This window comes from Pholcus phalangioides, unplaced genomic scaffold (assembly GCF_987345545.1).
Source record: "Pholcus phalangioides strain wild (caught in Gottingen) unplaced genomic scaffold, Ppha-v1.0 ptg000001l_1, whole genome shotgun sequence".
NCBI lineage: Eukaryota > Metazoa > Arthropoda > Arachnida > Araneae > Pholcidae > Pholcus > Pholcus phalangioides.
The window spans coordinates 10,618,516-10,641,264 of NW_028301594.1; the positions used below are offsets into that span (position 1 = coordinate 10,618,516).

The 22,749-nt window shown below is 36.5% G+C and overlaps 1 protein-coding gene across 2 annotated transcripts; it reads right to left on the reverse strand.

Annotated features, from left to right (window-relative positions):
• Positions 1-247: 247 nt before the first annotated feature.
• LOC149089841 (clavesin-1-like) lies at positions 248-21,561 on the reverse strand. 2 transcript variants are annotated; one of them, XM_089235453.1, is made up of 8 exons: positions 21,207-21,561; positions 12,889-13,047; positions 12,627-12,786; positions 9,315-9,376; positions 9,022-9,215; positions 2,394-2,504; positions 972-1,071; positions 248-827 (listed from the first exon to the last, which is right to left on the reverse strand). In XM_089235453.1, the coding sequence occupies exons 2-8, from the start codon at positions 13,031-13,033 to the stop codon at positions 676-678; spliced, it is 924 nt and encodes a 307-aa protein (XP_089091579.1). In that variant the 5' UTR covers positions 13,034-13,047; positions 21,207-21,561; the 3' UTR covers positions 248-675. The 2 variants fall into 2 exon arrangements, with proteins under 2 accessions (XP_089091579.1, XP_089091587.1); XM_089235461.1 differs by lacking the exon at positions 21,207-21,561 and adding an exon at positions 14,796-14,901 and having other exon boundaries at positions 249-827.
• Positions 21,562-22,749: the final 1,188 nt, after the last annotated feature.

A 22,749-nucleotide genomic window follows, 5' to 3' on the forward strand; every position in this document is an offset into this window, starting at 1 on the left:
CAATCCCTGTAATTATATTGTTATTTTCCCATATTATGTGTCTTTATTGGGTTTTTTACAACAAACTCTACTTATGCTCCTGAGAAAGCGCCATCTACCGCTTTAGTAAGTCAAGTTAGACTTCTCTGTATTGTATGAGGAAAAATGTTCGTTTTGTGTGTTTTCCATCCCGAAATAATTAGAAGGAAAGGTTTGAATCACCATGTGCGTATCAAAAGAATCAAATATCAATAAGAAAACACTTTTGTCATTCTGTACAAAATTTTATTCATCATAACAGTTCACACATGTATAGGCATTTATTCCAAAATGAATATTTGGATTTTGAACAAAAAAAATGATGTTTTTTCAACCAATTTTTTCACTGTGACAAACGATGAGATTTGAGGCAAATGAAAATGGTAAATGCCAATAACAACCCAAGACCTACTATTTGACATCATTGGTTTTCTTCTTTATAGTGGAATGCACTCTTATATTTTTCCTGTTGAATTCTGTTCACGACAAAATTCATTATTGTGTTTTGCAAAGTTACTTCAAGTTTTTAGTTCATGACAAAAATCTACCACAGAGATTCTTAACAAGTTCTCTCGTAGAATTTGAACATCACACATTTTTTATAACCTTAGTCCACAAACAGGAAAATTTTCATTTGTGTAGTTATAATCATGATTATCAATAAAAATCCATCCTTGTTATATTATTGACAAATTTACAGAAGTGGTTCATGCCTTTGATTTTGTGAATCCGCTTACTTTCGTCCACCTGCATCTTGTCCAATGCAAGCATTTTGTCTTTCTTTGAATCCAGCTCAGATATCCATCTTGCTACAAGTGAATTGATAGGAGATGAAAGATTACTTCAAAAATCCATAAATATTTTTCGACAGTTTGAAGATTTGACAAAATCTCAAAAATATTCGAGGAAAATCCACACACACACATATTCGGAATTCAAAAAATTTTTCTCACCTGTCATTTCACTAACTGGAACAATGCCACCATATTCCTTTGGTAACATGCTTTGAGGGAAGTTCTCATACAGTGAATCCATTGAGTAATGCAATATGATCTGAAACACATATGCATTCATATTATAATAAATTATATAATTTGCACTTTTTAAGTTATTTGGGTATTGCACGCGTTTTGCATTTCTGTTAAAGGGAATTCCTTCCAGAAAAATTACCATACTAATCTTCAAAATTATAAAAAAAATAAAATTGAAATTGATTATATAAAACAGTGTTCCTCAACTAGGATCCTCTCAATAGCATCATGGGGCCCCTGGGCAAGCTATCGAGGGCCTGCCCTATAAGTTCACCACTCGGTGATTTCTTCGCAAGGTCATCAGGGTGTGCGGATGAAGTGGGTGTACCATAGGCGGTGTGTCCCCTTATGGATCCTAGGCCAACCATGCTCGGAATAGCCCATGCGTTAAGATGGCCTTTCTTTCAACCTAAGATCTCAGGGCTTGTTTCACATAAGTTAGGGGCCTGAAAATTTGTGGGCCTTTTGCACGTGCCCTGTTTGGCCATGCGCAAAACAGGCCCTGCCTATTTCCGTGGACCAAAGGTGAGCTAAGATGGGACAAGTGAGCAAGCAGAGTGAGCAGTGCATTTCTTCAACTGCAAAGGGCCACTGGTGGTTAATGATTATGAGTCATAGTTGGTCCATTTCCGAAGATTTAAATCTCATAGATCCTATATCGGGGGGGGGGGGGGATGGAGAAATCCCAGGTGCCAGATCGCTATGGTGACTAAAAATAGCAGCAGATATGCTGTTATAAATAGCAGCATATCTGCCAACATGAAAGGGTCATATTGAGCCTGAAAATGTCGAAAGAGGCATTATTTTGGATTCTTTTCTTTCGGGTAAAAAAAAATTTTGGAGCCTAAAAAATTTTTCTAGTGCCTAGACTTTTTTTTTGCGATTAGTCTTGCCCTGCCCTATACGTAACGATTACGGGGAAAAAATTTAATATTTAGTAGAGGGCTTGGTTTATTCAAACTTTATCGAACACCCCTTGAGTTTTCTAATTTAATGTTAAAATTTCTTATTTAATTCGAACTTTTTTCGAATTTTTTGGATAATTCGAAGCTGTGAACTGATGGATCAAGGTGTACCATTCAAAATCTGAATATTTTTTATCCTCATTAAGAGTATCGGAAAGTTCAGATGAAAAAGCATATAATTTGCTTGATAGCATAAGATACTGATGAAAGTTTCGTAATGGGTGATCATGAATTATTTCCATAAATTAAGCTTTGAGCCTGGTTAAGAAATTCTGCCGTGATGCTAATTCCAGAACAGTGGAATAACGTAGCAGCTAAAATCAATTATGCTGTACAGTATATGCGGGTATACAGAAAATAGTGGAAATATATTACTTACCCTTTCTTGTAATTTTTGGCTGAGAAACGTCTTCAAGAGAGTGAATAGCGTCGCCAAATATTTTGGAACATTGACCCAGTGTAAGACTTTGTGCCTAACAGGTAGTGATTTCTATTGGAAAAATGAAATGAGAATCTAGACACAGCGTTAAAAATAATCTCCTGTAAGAATTATAATATCCTATTGCAGTCAAACTTGGTTATAACGACATCGGAGGGAATTTTATCGTTATAACCGAGTTTGTCTTTTTTAAATATCCATAGAAAATTTTTTAAACACTCAATTATCTGTAAGTTAACACAAAAATGGATTAAAATTCATCACAGAAGGTAATTTTAAATTAATGAGAGAAAAAATTCCCGAAATTAATGCAAATTTCAGACTTACTTAATTCAGAAATAATTGAAAGAGAAATAATTCTAGCACCAATAAAAATTTATTTACTTATTCAATATTGCTTAGGAAAGGAGTGGTGAAGTTTGACAGAAGAGACAGTTGATGTTGCAAAAGGAATCGCAAACTGTTGTACAATCAATAATGTTATGGCAGGTTGTTCCAATTGGTTATTGGTCGAGAAAAGAAACTAAATTTGTCGAACAATCTGTAGATGTAAAGATGAGTTTCAATTTTTGGGAATGGTTAATTCTATTGGAAAAGTGTGAAGCTGGAGTTAGAAAATTGGAAGTTCGATATGAGGGGGGACCCACCAATAATCTTCCGCGAGGGCGGAGGTTCCATAAAGTGCGGTGCTCGTGCGACCGCACCTGTCGCACACTCCGAAGGGCAACTGTGAGATCAACCCTAGTAATGAATCCAAAATATGTAGACAAGGGCGGTTCTGTTTCTAGGAATATCTTTCCGTATATAAAAATGGCGAAAAATGTGTTGTTTTTCCGAGGTCGTTGCGTTTCTCGTTGACGTTTTAAGCAAGGCTCATGAGAATTATTCTCTGTGGGAATCAGTCGCAGCCGCCACTTAATGTCGCCATAGACGAGGTGTCGTTACAACCGAGTTTGACTGCATTGTTGGAATTACGGTCAGTAGGTTTCCATCTTTAATACCCTTAAATATTGCTGTGGTGATGATCATACGACCCCGATTTTAAGGAAAATTTCCTTAGCTCCCGGTAATTTTGCCCATCTTGACATTTTTATTAAAATGTCCTGTTTCTCCCTGCATTTTCAATAACGCTCACTTGAATTTGTAATTTCAACTCGGGGCAGTCCTTACGAGTTGCGGGGCCAGGGCACGACCTCCTATATAACCAGGTTATCTAGGTGGTCGTGGCCAGGGACGCGTCTTAACAGTTTCTGGTGGGGGGCGAATCGGGCATACGAAGGTTCATACTTTCCTGACACAGGGGTACAACAAAAATGACGACATGACCGCAGCAAAAATTGCTACCGTAGGGAGTCCCCCATCGAGGGGTTAGCGCACCAACCTCTCGACGAGTATAAAAAACATGCCTGCCGTTAGGAATCGGCAATAAATTGTAGGTCCCGGTCTAATTAACCCTCGTGTGCAGAAAATGACCGTGGTGCGACAAAAATGATCAACGAAGGTTCATACATTCTTACGGAATTTTCAGGAATGCTGAAAAATATCCATACAGAATAAATATGTAAACACACAATTTGAGTGTAAATTTACGCAAAAATTGATGAGAAAATTTCGAATTGATGACAATTCAGAATGGAAGAAAATTTTAAACCGATGAAAAAAAAAATCCAAAACTAATGAAAATTAGGATTCATGAGTTAAAAATAAAAAAACGTTATTGAATATATATATATATATATCAGCACCTATGAAAATTCGGCATTAATGAAAGAAATAATTATAAAATTAAAGTAATAAAAGAAATAATCCCAGAATTCATAAAAGAAATTATTCGAGAATTGAAAAAAATTCAGGATTAATGAAAGAAACACAATTTTAGAACTGATGCATGCATTTCATCTGGGCCTCCCCGTTTGATTCGAGGGCTCTGGGTCCCGTTGTTCTACAACGAGAAATACAAATGCATTTACTGACCCCGGGTGGTGGAGTCCCCTTCGCGAGATGAACAAATTTTCCTTAAAACCTTGTTTTTATGCTTACTAAAAAAAATTAATTGAAATATATATTTTTCACTTCCATTGCCGTGAGTGCGGCACCCCTCAAAGCGAGGGCGCCTGGTGCGACCGCACGTGTCGCACCCCTTAACGGCGGCTCTGTTTCAATCGAGATCGTGGATGAAGATCTCGATATTTACTCATACTTACGTTCAGGCAAACTAGCCAGCTGAGTTCTTCCGAATTCGGAAGACGGAGGCACTCCTTCAATACATAACACGCATTCTCGGAAACAATTATTAGGTGCACAACACCTCTTGGCCAGAAGCGCCTACACGAATTTTGCCGCCTCTCTTTCATTCTAGTCTGATTTTCTTGTGACCAGGCCGATACACCTCCCTGTGCAAAAACTTGCTTGACCCACCCTTGTTACTGTGTAATTAGCCCAGCCTTGCCAGGCTGGGCTATGCAAACTTGCTTACTGTTTTGGACGCACGCATGGCTCCTCAAGAGTGGGACTGACCAACACCACCTATAGAAGAAGGCCTCCTCACGAAGCTCGTGACATCACGGAAGAAGGCCATTTCACTTATTGCCATTGGATATAGCAGGCCAACGCATGCGATATCTTTACTTTTTTGCAATATATCCAATTGCAATAGGAGAAATGGCCTCTTCATTGACGTCACAAGCTTCGTGCGGAGGCCTTGTTCTATAGGTGGTGTTGGACTGACAGGGCTCCAGTCCTGAGGCGTGGGGACAATTAATTTCCCCCATGCTATAAAGTCACTAAAGAAGGGTCCATGAAGATCCCACCCTAGAGACACTGCTCGAGGATGTGGGGGGGAGGGGCATGGGCATTCACATGCTTGCACACGTTCTAGGTCACTCACCGACGTGGCCTCTAAGTCACTCTTTTTTGTCATTCACATGCTTAGACACGCTCTAGGTGACGCTTTTGGTTACTCACGTATTTGCACACTCTTTCCTTGGTCATTCATATACTTATACACGCTGTAGTTAGGGCCGCAACTAGCAGGCAAGAACGTAACGTATTTTGGCCCCTTCTTGTAATGCTGAAAGAGTTAATGGATGAAATTGGCGCCTCCTCTGGTTTGGCACCGGGGCACCATTCCCGACTGTACTCCCCCTAGTGGCGGCCCTGGCTCTACGTCACTCCTTTGGTCATTCACATGCTTACACACAATATAGGTCACTCGCATGCTTCCAAACTCTCTAGGTCACCTGTTTCGTCACTCATTGACCGAGTCCTCCGCTGTCTAGGGCAGAGATGGATTGAAAGTATTACTGCATGTCTCGTCTATACAAAAATTTTGTCACCCTTCTCCCATCCTACTAATTTTCTTGATCACTCATTCCTCAAATTCGCCACTCTGGGCTATAGCCCGCTAACCCCTCCTCCCGGTAAATACGCCACTGCTTCCCGGCAGGCACCAATTTGTTAGGAATTCCTCAGGGGAATTTTTGCATATGTGCAGTATAGCGTTGGAATCCACTTTGTGTTTTAGAGAAATAAAGGGTAGCTCTCTCTCTCTCTCTCTCTCTCTCACAGAGCGCAGACGAGGCTTGAACATATTGAAGAGAAGTATCATCAATATTTTATTCTAGTATTTCTTCTGTATTATTTTTTAATTTGAATTTCCCTTCGTTTTCATTTTTTTTGGAAATAAAATTCAAAAAGTTCTCAAATCCATCACTAGAGGGCGATTGTGTCATTTACTTAATACATGTTCAGTTTGTTGCGTTTATTCCATCCCTCTTTCTTTTCCCATTCAAGAGATATGTGAAGATTTAATCCCATACGTAATTTCAGTCTCAAAATTTATATTGTAGCAATAATTACATTGTTGGGACGAAATATAATTGTTGCTCGTGAGAAATTTTGAAAATCCTTGTTGAGCAACAGACAAAGTGAGCTCAAGGTCAAATCGTAACATTGTTGTGCACTGACCTTGCTCAAGGTCATCAAGAGAGTAATGTTGTTGATGTTGAACAATGTTTATTTTCCCAACACGGTCGCTAAGCAACAATGCTGTTAGTAGAAGCAACAGCACCTCTAGCGGAAAACGAAGGAACTGTATCCTTACGTGAAGAGAATCGAACAATATAATGCCATCTGCTGATATGAATTCACACTTCAATCTCTGGAAATTGTTTTAGTTTAAATTTTTCTCTACTAGATGACAGTAAATGTCCATTAATCGATTGTTAATAGCGATAGATAAAATTTACCCGCGAATTTCAAATTGAACAAAAAAAAATTTATGAAATTTTCAAATTTCTTGGGAAAACTGAATTTTTTTATATTTGCGTGTGAGAATTCATATCGTAATTCAAGAAAATTCCTAATTATTGAAAATTATCAATTTCCAAACAGAATTATTTGAATTCCGTAGTTGATAAGACAAATAATTTCAGAATTTTTGAAAATACAACATTAAAAAAAAAGAGAGAGAAATTATTTCAGAATTATTGAGAATCCACATGATGATGATGATAGAAATTATTTAAAAATGATTGAAAATTCAAATTAATGAGAGGAATAATTTCAGAACTATTGCAGATTCAGAATTTGTGGGAGAAATTAATTTAGGAATTATTGAAAATTCAGAATTAATGAAATAATTCATAATGATATAATTAATAATTATAAATAATAGAGAAATAATTTCATAATTTTTGAAAACCTAAACTTAATGAGTGAAATTAATTTCAGAATTACGGCAAATTCTCAGTTTCAAAACACAGGATTATTGAAAATCCAGAATTAATTAGAATAATAATTTCAGAGTTACAGAAAATTCTTAATTTCAGAATTATTGAAGATTCAGAATTTGTGAGAGAAATTATTTTCAGAATTATTGAAAATTTGGAATTAATGAAATAATATATAATAATATAATTAATAATTATTATTATTACTGAATAAGATAGAAATAATTTCATGACAGTTGAAAACCCAGCATAAATGAGAAAAAATAATTCCATTATTACAGAAAATTCTCAATTTCAGAATCATTGAAGATTCTCAATTTCAAAACACAGTAATATTGGAAATTCTAAATTAATGAGAGAAATGAGGATTACAGAATTATAAAAATTGGCATCACAACGCGTGTATCAAAGCTAATGATAAATATCAACAAAATGAATTGCTGAAATTTAGAATTTTTCTCCCTGTAAAGAATGTTTTGAGATGCAAGTTGGGAAAAGTTGAAAATCACTGACGTGTGTGTATAGAAACATGTTAACATGAAAATTTTCGATATATAAAGTGCCAAAGAAGTCACTTCTTTAACGGATGATACCCATCTTTTATAAGTGGTCCAATAATTCAAATTTCTTACAAACATTTCCCATATAACGAAACTGGGATAATCACTTTGGTAAGACATGCTAGCTTAACGCGGTTTGTTGTGGTTCTCAATAAAACAGCTTCTATAAACCAAGGGTGGACAAGCTTCGGCCTGCCAAGAGGTTCCATCCGGCCCGCGAAAGGTATCGGTAAAAGACTATCAATGCATTCACAACGATAAAAGTTGAGCACATATTTCCGTCATGAAAATACGGGAAATTAGGATCCGTACGGGAACATCGCCAATTATCGCCAAAAATTTTCAAATGCAAGTACAGATGCAAATTACATCCCCCAAAAAAATCGTCAAATGCAAGTACAGATGCAAATTACGTCCCCAAAAAAAATTGTCGAACGCAATTAAAGTTCAGCTAAAAACTGTCAAATGCAAGTAAAGTTCCAAATTACAGCCAGAGGCGCCGACATGAAGAAAATATTGGGGGGGGGGGCTGAAAGTTGATGGTCGCCCCGTATATACGGGAGTCAAGCGCGTACGCAAGAGATGGAATTATTGAGGAGGGCTCAGCCCCCTTCAAAATGTATGGGGGGGCGCAAATGGCCTCAACCCCTACGTTCCGGCGCCTATGATTAGAGCCAAAAGAAAAATTTATATGGCAAGTAAATTTGTCAAAGAGTCAAGGTTACCAATGGCAGCCAAATAATTGTCAAAGGCAAATAATGTTGCCAGTTACCGCTAAAATTGCTGAAAAATCGCCAATGACGGGAAATAGAGGGTTACTGCAAGTCGCAATTGGTAACAAGATGAGTGTATTGTGAATGATGTAATTATACTGTATTATGTAATTATTATAATATAATTACGTAATTCACTAATAAAATGTAGAAGTTCGACAAATGTGTGAGATGAATATTTTTATATGACTATAACTAACTATGATAGAATCACGATTACCATAGTATAATTTATAAGTAATGAAAATAACCTTAATTCTTGATTTTAAAAATTTAGCTGAGCCTTGTTGACAATAATGAAAAACTGGACATATTATAAAAAAAATTAAGACAGCAAAAACTACGTGAAAATCCGGTAAAGTACAGGTCATATATGATCACTCTTTACATATATTGGCCTGAGATTTATAAAAATACAGAATATCTGGACAGCGGACTGAAAAGGTTGTGCCCCCCCCCCCTCTCTGACATAAACAGCAACTGGATAATGAAATGTTTGTCTTACCTCTCCTATCTGGACCATTTTCTGGAGGTCCCTCAGCCCAACTAGGAATGCGTGGCTTATTTGGTATCCTTCTTGAGTGAATATGTATGAGAATCCCCTGGTTTGGTTGATTTCACTCTCCAGGAGTGTCTCGAATGTCAGAACGAATGACCTGAACACATCTGTCTGTTTATGGCGGCTCGAATCCAATGCTCCTATTGAATAATTTAAAAATTTAATTTTAAAAAAAAGAAGAGAATCGTACACACATTGTCATTTGATGCTGTATTAAAAACAAATCAATTGACACGTACCTGCTATACAGAAGAGAACAACTCTGCCATCTTTGTCTCTTTCTGGTAGTGGAAATATGTATCTATGCCGAAGATAAATAATTAAAATCTTGATCACTTGGATATTTTTTTTCCTTTTAATCATTTTTGACCGGCGTTGTATTTGCGCAACGCTTCATTTAAAATTATTTTTCAATTAATGTCATACATTTCTTTTTTGTACGAAATTAACATTTTTGGAAATTAAAACGTCTAACGAGTGACATAGTGTTTTTTTAATTTTTTTTACAAAGGAATTTAATTTTTACGACTTTTCTAAAATGAAATTTTTTGAAAAATTTTATCTCGATATTCAATCTATAATTTTTTTCCCCCATGACCATGAACAGAAATAAATTTTTTAAAAATAGAAGAAAAAAAAATTCTCAATTTGTTTTGTTACATTGGCACATGAGGTTTCCTGAAATCACAATTAGTAATTATTTTAATCAAATTAAGTTAATTAATTTGTATTAATCAACCCTTCATACGACCATTAAAAATCACTAAACCTCCCTTTCAAAATGCCCATCTCTAATGAAGTATACTTTCTTTCGATATTCAGCAGATGCAAATTATGGAATGTAAGGAAAAGTTTTCCATTAAGAAATCAACTTTACGAAACATCTGGGCTTGTCAATGCTGAAATAAAAGGCTTTTATGGAGGCGAGATATCTCGTCATTGTCACTTAAAGGGTTAAAGGTTGATTAATTGATGAAATTAATGTAACTAAATTAAAATAAATGAAAGTTTACATCAACTGCACAGAAAAACATTCTGAATTAATAACCATTTTTTCGAAACTTCTCAAACATATTATTTAAGTAAACAGTTATCATATCGCCTTCTCGTGCTAGAAGCATAAATATGCAAATTTTTGCTTTTTTTATCAGCTGGTTGGATATCTTATTTTGCTATCTAAATTTTGCCTGAAACGCGAATGTGTATCCTTATTGAAATGCATGTTGCAAAACATTTCATGAAAATAATTTCCATTAACATGGGTAGAGTAAATATTCAAATGTCATTTCCCACTTTTTTTTTCAAGGATATTGCACATTCATTCTTCTAGCATGAGAGGGTGGGATGATGTATACAAAAATTGTCCAGTTTGGTCATGAATTAGACGAGCGGTCAAAAGTGAATTAAATCTCACCACAGATTTAGAGCAAGTCTACCTCTGGTAACACAATAAACAGTGAAACCAGAAGCAGGGTCATTGAAGTAAATATCTGAATTGAAATTTAAAATATTTTCTCTGAGTTCTCTCGACAGTATATGCACAAAGAGTGAATTTTATTTCCAACAAAAACAGGGTCCAAGTACACGCAGCAAACACGGAGATTCCACTGTACTAGAAGTCAATATTTAGTGCTGATCAGGACCGTACATGACAGGCGAGTTCTACATGACTCTATCAGGCCCGTAGCCAGAAATTTCGTTCGGAGGGGAACCAAAGTGGTTGAGCAATAGATTTGGCCGTCTTTTCCTCTTTTTTCAGTCATTTTCTCACATTTCTGGGAGGGCAGACCCCCAAGTTCCCCCCCCCACCCCTCTCGCTACGTCCTTGGAGTCTATATTAACGAGTTCAGGGACTTGGAGAGTTTTTTTTTTGTCAACTCTGAGACCGAATCAGGAAAACAATTAGGGAAGGAAGACGTCATCCAGAGAAATCATAGTTAATTTTACGGACATTAAGAATTAGTATTGAAAGTTAAGAATCAATACAATGGAATAATTTCGGAATTACTGAGAATTCACTACTTTTGAAAGCAATGACTAGAAAATTCAAAATATGTGGTCATAAACAAAGTTCAGAATTGATAATGGTTCAAAATAAGAAGAATAAATTATATCAGAAACTTTTCAGAAATCATAAAAATTCAGAACTATAGAAATAAATAATTTCAGATTTCCAGAAAATTCAGAATTAATAATAGGAAATATAATTTCGGATTTCAAGAGAATTCTCATTTTTTCAGAATGTAGAACTATTGAAAATTGATTAAATGATTTCAGAAATGTATAATGGAAATTAAAACTAATAAAAATAATAGTGTCAGATCAATACAGAGCCGCCCTTAGGGGAGTCAGGTGCTGTCGCATCGGGAGCCGCACTTACGGTAATAGAAATGGAAAAATATACATACATATATATCAAATATATTTTCAATTCTGGAATATTTTTTTTCATTAATTCTGAATTTTCTCAATTCTGGGATTTTTTTTCTTTGATTGAATCTGAATTTTCATTGGTGAGTGTATATTTTTCAGCATTCCTGTATATTCTGCGATAACGCACGAATCTTTGGATGAAAGCTCCCCTCCTTTACAAAATTTATAAAATCAGGGGCTAAGAATCACCGAAATTATTTTCTCACCGAGCTCCGCGTCCTATAAGGGTGAGCCTGAATCAACAACCCTCTCCTGACACTTCGTCCTGGATCCGCGCCTCCCCGTTGGCCCGCTCGTTTGGGTACCACTGGGCCTAGACTTTGTCACAGTTTCAGTCATTGCCCTTTGGAATTAAAAACATTTCTAGGGGGGGGGGGATTGACCAGGGACGTCTTAACGCATGGGCCCACCCGGACACTGCCCGGGGGGCCTCAAGAGAAGAGGAGCCTCGCAAAAATGAGATGCGGTTGAAATTTTCTAGAATTTACCAGGTAGGGCTTCAGAAAACCACTTGGCCCGGAGGCCCATGATGCTCTTAAGACGGCCATGGCCGTGGGTCGCTTAAGTGCTCTAGAACTGTGCCGCAGGTCACTTGGGTGCTGCAAATATGCCATTGTTGACTCAAGTGATCTGTAAATATGCCATTGTTGACTCAAGTGATCTGTAAATATGCCATTGTTGACTCAAGTGATCTGTAAATATGCCATTGTTGACTCAAGTGATGTGGGAATGTGCTGTGGGCCACTGAAGTGACCTATAAATGTGCCGAGGGTCACTGAAGTGGTGTAGAACCGCACTGCTAGTCACCTTAGTGATCTCGAAAAGCGCCGATTAGTTCATTTTTAGAAAATTATGTTTAGCGTCGCGAGCCACATCGGATGATTCCGGGGACCGCATTCGACCCGCGGATCATGGGATGAACACATGCATGTTTTAACTGATCATTCTACATGAAACGGGATACCAAACGAAGAAAAACGAGTAGAATTTTTCGGGAATTTGCCAGGTAGGGCCTCAGAAAAATCATTTGGCCCGAGGGCCCGCGCCGCTCTTAAGACGGCCTTGGCATTGACTCTTAAGGATTAAATTTTGCATTAAAAAACGCGTCATATTCATACCCTCTGGATATCAGGTCCCGCACTCCAGGATCATCTATATCCAGTCTCTGATACACATGCGGATACTTCGTCTTGACAGTGAGGTACTTGTCGAGAACCTGTTGAGCCAAAGGGACTCGGAATTTCCTCATTCTCAAGAATCTCAAGAGGAAGTTGTCATCTATTTTTTGAAAAAGAAGGTGATCATGTTTAAAAAAAAAAGGAAAATTACATAAATCTAACGATAATTTCTGAGGACTAGTCTCATTGATGTCTGACTCACCGAAGCGGCAGTTGACGAAATGTGGTTGCGTTCTTGCCCAGACCCGGAATTCATTCAGGCATTTGTCCCGGACTTCTTCAGTTTCTTCATCTTCGTCGACGGGTTCGACCGCATCGAAAAATTCATCTTCTTCCAGGCGCTCCATTTATTTTTCTCCCACTGCAAAATCCAGACACAGAAAAAAAAAAAAAAAAGACCATTATAATCATTGCCACTCATTAAAAAATTTATTTTCTGATGATTCCAGAGTAAACAATAGCTCGAACGTATTACGCATTCATTATATGTATATACATTATTTCACTATACTTCACCGAACACCCACTCTGGCCATATCGCTATATTGCAATCAATGCCGTCTTAACGCATGGGCCCAGGCGGCCTCGCAAAAAAGAGATCCGGTTGAAATTTTCTAGGATTTACCAGGTAGGGCCTCCGAAAAACCATTTGACCCGGGGGCCCCATGGTACTGAGAGTACTAGACGGTCCTGATTGCAATTTACTGCTATTAATGAGATGGAAATGTGTGTGAAGGCACTGTCTATTTTTTTTTTCAGACCTAGCACAACTCAGGTCTATCGCGCTATGGGCAACTTACTACCTTCTAGTGAGTTGTGTCGGAAGTGTAAGTACCTAACAGTCTGACAGCGTACATAGTGCTGCGTTTTATTTTTCAGTGCTGTCATCTATATTTCAGAAGTGAATCGAGTGAAATATAATGACTGAATACTTGTACTGTTTGTAGGCCTGTTGCTCTCTGTGGTGAGACTTTTTAATGGGGAAATCGGCTAGCACTGTCAATTGGTGGTCGCCCCAAGTTCGTTAGGGAAAATATCTTCCCTCGGGTTCAAACCCAGGACCGTGACAGTAACCTTCACGGTGGTGGACGAGCATCTTTCCACCACTCCACTCGGGTGCTACAGTGTGTACAGGGTGTCGACTCTTATCGTTGTCCAACGGATACATACTGAACCGTAGGTTTTACAGACAACTTTTAAGCAGAAAAAAATGTTTCAAATGATGTCACCCATCATCTCCAAAATGCCGTTCAAATTAAAAAAAAAATTAATAAAGAAGTAACAAAATTTTTATATGGTCCCCCGTCCTCTAACATCCGGTTAGAAATTTGTTGCCCTGCCTCTCCTGAGGCCAAAAAAAAAAAAAATCCAGGTTTTAAGTGCAATATTCGCTGAGATATTTAATTCAAAACCTAGAGAAAAAAGGAAAAGAGTATAAAGTAACGGACAACGCGCTCCTTTTCTTCTTCTATGTTGTTCTCCCCCCCCCCCCTCCTTCGTCTCTGTGATTTTGAATTCAGATATAATCCCAAACTTTGGACGTCGCTCAAGATTGCCGCCAGGGCATTTGTCCTATTTGCTTCCTCCAGTTGTGGCCCAACCTGGAAACCAACTTCAAAGTGCCGATGCTTTGACCTTGTAATTGTTGATGCAATTAAATTAAAACAAATGTCAAAAACTGTAATCGTAGATGCAATTGATCATTGGATTTTTTTTTTAGAGGAAACAATAGTTCAAATCGTCGCCGATAGAGGGCATCGCACGAACACAAATCACCATAAATATGGAAATCGCGAAAAGAGTGTATAATGTATAAACAAGAGAGATTGTCTTGATTGCCTGTGGTTTGGCCAAAACGTCCTCTTCCAAGTGCTAATTGTAAAACACTGTTTCTAACCTTAGCTACTTTTCGCGAACACAAGAGCATTCACGTACAACTCTTTAGAAAACCACTAAACATACAATAAAGTACTGAAATGCGCATAGTATTCTTCAATTTCAAAAAAATTAAATGAATTGAATGGTCTTTTAATATCTTAATACTTTATAAATAACACAATTTCGTTTCCAAAAGTTTTCGAAAAATTAAAAAATAAATTCCGGACTCACCAAATTAATCGAGAGAATATTATAATTCCAATTCCTATTGAAAATTTTCAACCGTGTTCTGAACAGAAACTGAAACCAACTTCTACCTCTTTAAGAGAGAAAACACGAAAGAAACTCTTTCTTTCAATATATTTTTACTTTTTCTTCTCTCTCTCTCTCACTGCGTTTAATGGTGACGTAATACCATTTCTGGAGGGTAAAAGAGGTCAAATCCCAAATGGGTCAACAGTTCAGTTTGAGAAAAGAGACACGAGTCACACATGTGTTAAATCATTGAAAAAAACAAAAAAAAAATTTTTTTTTTCTGAAAACTTTCTTTCTTAAAAATAGGAAAAATGGATAATAGAAAACACACACATTTTATGCACGACATCCGCAGCTATTACAAAAAGACAAAACAAAAAACACGTGACCCTTTTCCTGAATATATATCCCTTTCCCTACTTTACCTTTCATTATCCGATGTTTTACGATCCATAGTATAAATGAATCAGACATGAATTTCTTAATATTTTTTTACCTTTTTTTTTATTTCAAGGTTTTTATTATCATTGTCTTAGACACGAACTCTTCAAGGACGTCTATAGCGATAAAAAAAAAACCGTGAAATCATACTAATTTGTGACATTTACTAGCAAGTTTTCACAACTTGAGTCATTGTGACAACATGAACACTGTTCTAAGATTTTAACAAGAGCCAAACCGTCTTAATATTTCCGGGTCCTTTTCTGATTTCTGCGAAAAATGACTTTAAGGTAAGACTCCAAATCGATCAATAATATAAAATTAAAGACAGTCAAACTCGGTTATAACGACATCAAAGATTTTGTGAAATTTTTTCCGGTACAACCGAGGTTGACGTTATCAACACCTTTTTTTGATGGAAAATATATAATCAGATGCTATCAAATACTGTGCATGAAGTTTTTATTTCATAATGGGAAAAAAATTGACCATATTTAAAAGCACGGGGAAACACTGGGATCATATGTACGTATGTGATATCTTTAATTTTATTCAAAAATGTCATCAGTTCGCTGCCAAAAATCCCTTGATATTTATTATAAATGACCCTTGGCGATAAATACAATGCTACAGAAAATCTGCAGAGATTTAGAATATATTCCACAAAAAATAGTTATTGACCTTGGCAAAAAGCTTACTTTGATTCATGATTTTTACTAGAATTAAATATAGAAATAATTCGCATAGTTTATAAATTGTGCTATTATATATAAATATGAATAAAATAATTCATCTCACATAAATATATTCGTTTTTGAAAAAACGAACAAATATATTTATGAAAAAAAAAAAAAAAGTCGGGAAAAGCAAAATTACGGGAAAATCACGAGTAATGTTGATGAGAAAGTTCTTCCGTGAAAAACAGGCGATAAATTTTTTTTTCAACATTAAGACATCATTAGAGTAACAGGCAAACGTTGCCTCAATATGATGATCAATTCTGATGCTAGGAATTTCTGGGGAGAACAACATAAAAACGAAAGGAAAACAGATAGAGAATGTGCCGTTATATCCGAGGTTGTGTTTTCACCGACATTATAAGCACGTACGGCTGATTGACATCAATCTCTATGGGAATCAGCTTGAACCTCAAATTATTGACGTTATAGTCGAGGTGTAGGGAGGTAGTTATTATTTAATAAATACTTAATTAAAATAATTACATTAAGTTTCATTGCAATCGAGTTAGACTGTATTGACCTTAAAAATCTATTCTACTACTCATAAACGAAATTTTCATCCATGTACAGTTCTTCAGTTGTGTTTCTGCATCCGCACTCTGAATCCGAATGGTTAACAGTTGCTCTTGAATGGTTAACATTTCATGTTGATAATTCTTTCACTTTATAGGGAAAAGCAAAAATTACAATAATTTGTGCTTTTTGTAATATTAAAATATCTTAATGTCCAACGTCATGCCATACTCCTTTTTTCCTCCCATTTAAAAAAATAATATGCGTAAAATTATAAATTTATGTGTGTAATATGGACAGTCTGAGTTTAAAAAACGCTTTGCACATACTCAAAGCTATGCGTTTAACTATTAAAAAAATTTCTTTTTGGACTCGAAGCCAATATACAATCGAAAGTTAAAAATCTTACATACTTCAAAAATTCATTATTAAAGCTTTATTCAATTTATTTCTGAAATAAACTCGTTTTTACCAATATTTAAATTTTTTTTCCGATGTTATTAACATACATTCCAAATTCGTTTTGATCCACATTCAACAACAGGGAAGAAATTAATTTTTAGGTACTTTACCTTTTTTTTCCGTTGTCTCGTATTAATCAAGAATATGTTCATGTAATGAAATATAGTTTTTTTAGCAGAGAAATTCAGAGTAATTTATTTATCCAAATTTAAAAGTTGACTTTTTTGGAAAAATCAATATAAAAATTATAACACAATTTTTGTGATTTTTTTTAAAAGTATAAATGCCTTTAAAAATCAGCGAGACTGCATTGAATCCACACCCCATGAGATAACACGTGAAGTGAAAGTTCGATTAATACAATAATATCGTTTATTTGTTTAAAAATCGATGTCTACTTTAAACACTTTTATGGTTGCTTTACTAAGTGTCATGAACTGTTTTGTTGACGCTTCTCATGCACTTACGCATATATCACGTGCAGGAGCTAGTTTCATTACAGGTCAGTGTAAAACAGGTTATTTCTTTTTTCATTAATTAGCGTTCGAACGGATACAGCGGAGCCGAAGAAAAAAAAATGAATAAGGTAAATAAAGTGGGCCATCCATTCCCGAAGAAACGTACGTCTGAAACATTACGAAATATTGCAAGGTAAAATGAAAAATTCGAATGTAAGTCAATGTCGTAAGAAAAGAGAGAGTTTCCGAGATGAGATGGAACTGGTTCTTCGCTTCGAAGATTCAGCTAAGCTACTCAACTGTCTTTTTCCCGCGTACGAATGAGAAAATTCGGTTATGCGCCATTGCGTTATATATGACGTGAATCATTATGCAAAAGCCCCCTGGTCGAAAATTACTCAACGAATATTACGTAATGATCTGTTTCCTTCGAATCGAGTTTTCGCCACGTGAAGAGTTGGAATCTCGTAGCAGATCTTCGAGTATGTTACAAATTACCATGGCCGTACTTGATATGATGTAGGGATGTTCCAACACTATCTATATAGCATAAGGCCTCCGCTCGAAGCTCGTGACGTCAGTGAAGAAGGTTATCTCACCTAGAACTCCTTAATACACTATATACAATATATGAAGGCGTCTTAATCTCACCTATAGCCATTGTATATACCGGCGCATGCGCCATCTGTACCCCTTATTTGTAGTATATCCAATGGCTATAGGTGAAATAGCACTCAGTGACGTCATGAGCTTCGCACAGATGCCTTCTGTTATAGATGGGGTTGGATGGGCAGAGCTAGCAAAGGATGGGGGAATCTCCACAAATGTTTGTTTCACTACTACTACTTAACCGTACATACTACTTACACACATGCAATATCCTCTCCACATTTCTCTACGGAATTTCTAACGAATCGGCACATGCCGGAATGTGTGATCTGAGTATGTGTAGGCCCTAACGTATTTAGGTTGTCGAGTTGCGCTTGTTTCGTGTGCATGTCTTCCATTTTCTGAAGTAAAAATGGAAATGCTTGAATTTTCATGTTATATCAGTATCGTGTTGTAGATGTGCCTACTCTCTGCGGAGAGAGTTTTTCAAACGGGAGAACAGCTCACATTCGGGCCGTGAAGCTGGAAAACTCATGGCGCATGCGTTAGGACCGTGATTCTCAACGTGGGGCCCACGCCCCACGGGGGGGGGGGGGCGGGAAGTGATATGATTTTTAAGGGAAGAAATTTGTTTGATTTTTTAAGGGAACAATCGTGACATGAAAATTCATATTTAATGAAAAAATAATTTCTCAGAATTAATGAAAAATTCGTATTTAGCGGGAAAATAATTTGAGAATTTATGAAAATTCATATTTAATGAAAAAATAATTGCAAAATAAATGAAAATTAATATTTGATAAGGAAATAATTTCAGAATTAATTTTTTTCATATTAAATAAATAAAAAATTCCAAATTCAAGAAATTCGTATCCAATGAAAAAAAAATGATTCACGAATTAGTGAAATGTCATATTTAATGAGGAATAATTTATGTATCAATGTGAAAATTCATATTTAATGAAAAAATGATCTCAGAATAAGTAAAATGCTCCAATAATGCAAGGCTCCCTATCAGCCTCTAAGTCCTGGGACTCGTTGGGCTCACCCATTAAGACGTTACTGTGGCAACCAAGATACCACAGTACGAATTATCAGCCATTGGGCATCATGAATTTTTTACTTTTTTTTTGCTCGCACTCTCTTATAAAGCTTTAGACCATGTTACAGGGCTTTCCAGGTTTTGGGCTTCCTGCACGTGGATTCTGAGGGGAAGGAGAGCACACAGGCATTAAGGCTTATTAAGGTCTTGGAACAAAACAGAGAGAATTTCTCTCCAAATAATTTTCAAGTTTTAACCTTCAAAAAAAGTTTCAAATTCACAGAAATAGATTGAAAAACAACATTTAAAGAATTTTTTCAATATTTTTACTTTTTTTACAATTTCCCATAATCTTTTGAGAAGCATATCTTCTCCCCCCGTGTCTTTTATGGGGCATCAGGATTTAGGGAGATGTTTAGGTGGGTCACACACACACACACGGCGAAAAAAAGGTTGGGAAACACTGCGTTAGGGTGATGATAAAACACAACCATAAAAGTATATATAAATCACCATACAACCCATGCTCCGGAACTCAATGTACTTGTATGATATGGCTAATTTCTCCCTTCTAGTACTACCAGAATTGATACACTGCATGTACAGTATGTCATTGTAAATACTTCATGACTTACACATATTATATTCCCTATTCAACCTCAAGTTAAAAACAGCATTCATCATTATTATTTTCATCTAAATTATCATATATTCTTATAGCATTAATCTCATCACTATTAACACGTTGCATGTTCAGCATCTTACTCGTCATATGGTGTGACTTTATTATTCATTTATATTACATCATATTATCTCATATAATTAGTAACGTCAATTATTATCAATATATGATATCCATTAGTTTCTAAGGAGGTGGGTGGTAACTCCCGGGCTAATGGTGTACTTCTTAGGAGGGGGGGGGGAATCTCCACAAATTTTTGCTTCACTACTACTACTACTACTTAACCGTACATACTACTTACATGCAATCTCCTACACATTCCAGCCACATTTCTTAATTTTTCGCAGTCTCAGAGATGGTGTGAGATGACTCTTAAATTGTCATCATCCCTATTCTCGTATACCAACCATGGCATCAATGCGCTACCGCATTTAATCCGTAGAGCGATGATGGGATGATGGGGGGGGGAGAAGAGTTGTATGAGCTGTTAAATCTAATCTACGGCACCCCGATACAGTGAAAGGTTCAAGGGTATCAAGTGATTTAGTGCTAGAGGACGCTTCCCGTCGAACGTAATAAACAAAAACAGGCTAGACGTTTAAATTTCGATCAGTGATCATTCCAGTGGTTCTAATTAAATTACATCGGGCTGAGTAACGAGACGGGCTGGAGTGGCTGCTGCATTTATTACAATATCATTAATTGCGCCAATGTGCTTTTTTTCAACATGTTTTCCAGTCAATCTATTTTCATTATAAACCAATGACCAAGAAATGGGTCGGCTTCCTACGGGGGCGACGGCTAGGTTACTCAACTGGAGTCGATGATGTGGGGGATGGGGGTGGGACGGTGCTTGGCTCAAGTATTGGCATTTGTGTGGAAATACAACCACTACCTCCTATATTCTACATTTATATAGAAGGTAGTGATACAGCTCTCCGTCCCTCTCCAAAGAAGCCTGGATGTCCAGCAGGTTTTTAAAGATCGACTCGTCGTGAAGTTTCCTCATAATATTAATAACAATATCAAAACGCATCGGATAATTTAAGGCTGATAATTTAAGGTCCATAAATATACTCAATCCTAATAGAACATCATAATAACCTTTCTTTTCAGAAACTGATTATAACATAAGCACTTTGTTGTCAAAACATGCCAGTCAAAGAAATAACATGGAACAAAATAGTCTACTTCGTTATAAGTATGATTACAGTGTAAAATCAAGACACGTCAGAAATGCGAAGCATAAATTGGCCGAAGAAATTTCTTATCACTCCCTTATAAACCATATATATATAACAAACGTAGGAAACATTTTGTATTTACGATGGTAATTCCACGCAACTGAATATTATATTTAATCATTCACACATTATTCAAACATAAACTAGATACATATTATTACTATTATTATTATTAGGAAAGAAGATGCGAAGTTACCTGCGGCTTCATGCAAGGCTGTGAGCACAATGAACGGATGCTGACACTGCAATCTCAGAAAATTGGCCAGACAACAAGTGGTGCCGCATTTCTTGTTTGAAGATGTGACAGTTCACTCTCGCCGCGGCGGAAAATACCTGTAATAGCCTTTCTCTTTCTTTCCATGCGGCTTATTTTCTCGTTGATGTCAATTGACTTTTATTATCCGGAAGTCCGACGAGGCCTGTCCTCTATAATACAAATGGCAGTAGTTATAGAAAACGCGAGAAAAAAAGAAATTAGGTCTGAGAGAGAAACATCACGGCATGATGTCCCTTTTCTTTTCCCATCCAACAGTGATGTTGACCTACTAGAAGAAGACTTTTTGTTTTGGTCGTTTTTCGATTCTGTACTTCATTCATCATACTTATATTTTGAATTCTTCAGGTATGGAGTCTCCTGTCCCCTCTAGCCAAGCGGAAACATCAAGCCTTACTGATCGATACATACGTATACATTATAGTATGGCAGCAGTTACAGTGACGTTTCTTAACTAATAAAAATAAATAAATGAATAAAACTTTCAAAAGACTCGGGAATTCTCTGTCGATTTCTTGGATGAACTGATCACGTTCGAGTTAACTTCCAGCAAAGTGTAGTGTACTGTAGCGTGACTTACCGGTCGCAATGAGCTGAATGCATGAGATGTTGATTGCTAGTAAATATTAATGAATATGGTTCAATAATTCATACTATATCACCACACATCAACTCCGGCCATATTGCTATTCTGCAATTTACTGCGGTTAACGAGTTGGGTAGGAAACGAAGTCGCCATCTAATGGTGGTCGAATCAAGCTCGTTAGGGAAAATATCTTGTTATTTACGTATATTCTTCCTCCGGTTCAAATATGGGATCTGACAGCATCTTTTACGGTTGCAGACGAGCATCTTGCCAGCACGCCACTCGGGCGCTAATAATTCATACTAGGTTTTTTTTTTCATACAGTGCACGCCACTTACTGTGATCATATCGGAACTCTGTATTTCTGATGACAATAACCGATTGATGCCATATCTGAAAAAAATCCCGGTTGTAAGTACGATGGCCATATATATGTACCGTTTGGTTGAACAGAAATTATGGAAAAGGGACACAAAAAAAACTACGTTTTTCTTTCCCCATAAACTGTTAAACAACTGAAATTTTCAGTTGTCTGATATGTGTATCACGAATATTACGGTACTTTTTTACTCCTTGTAAAAAATTTTCCGGTAGACGAACTGTAAATTTGGTCGGTTGAAAGAAACTGGCCATGAACTGAAGAAAGGGACTTCTTTTTTTTTAACTTACGCATTTCTTCCCTTCACCATAGGAAAGATATTGCACATACATGGATCATAACGGTTTTGACGGAATTTTCGTATATAAAAAAAACAGTTATTTTGCCTCTCAAAGCTTCATCACTTGCTCACATCCTGTCTAGGGCCTCTGCGGTGGAATATACTTTTGTATTTTACATTTTTATTTGATTTTTAAAACAAAGAAAATTAAAGATTGATG

Bases quoted from the DNA above. Each gene is read 5' to 3' on its own strand.
- LOC149089841 (XM_089235453.1), bottom strand. From the start codon at position 13,033: ATGGAGCGCCTGGAAGAAGATGAATTTTTCGATGCGGTCGAACCCGTC. The intron at 9,377-12,626 runs GTATGAATATGA...TCTTCGGCATAG, and splicing joins CGGGACCTGATATCCAGAGG to ATACATATTTCCACTACCAG. The intron at 1,072-2,393 runs GTAAGTAATATA...TATGTGTTTCAG, and splicing joins GCCAAAAATTACAAGAAAGG to ATCATATTGCATTACTCAAT.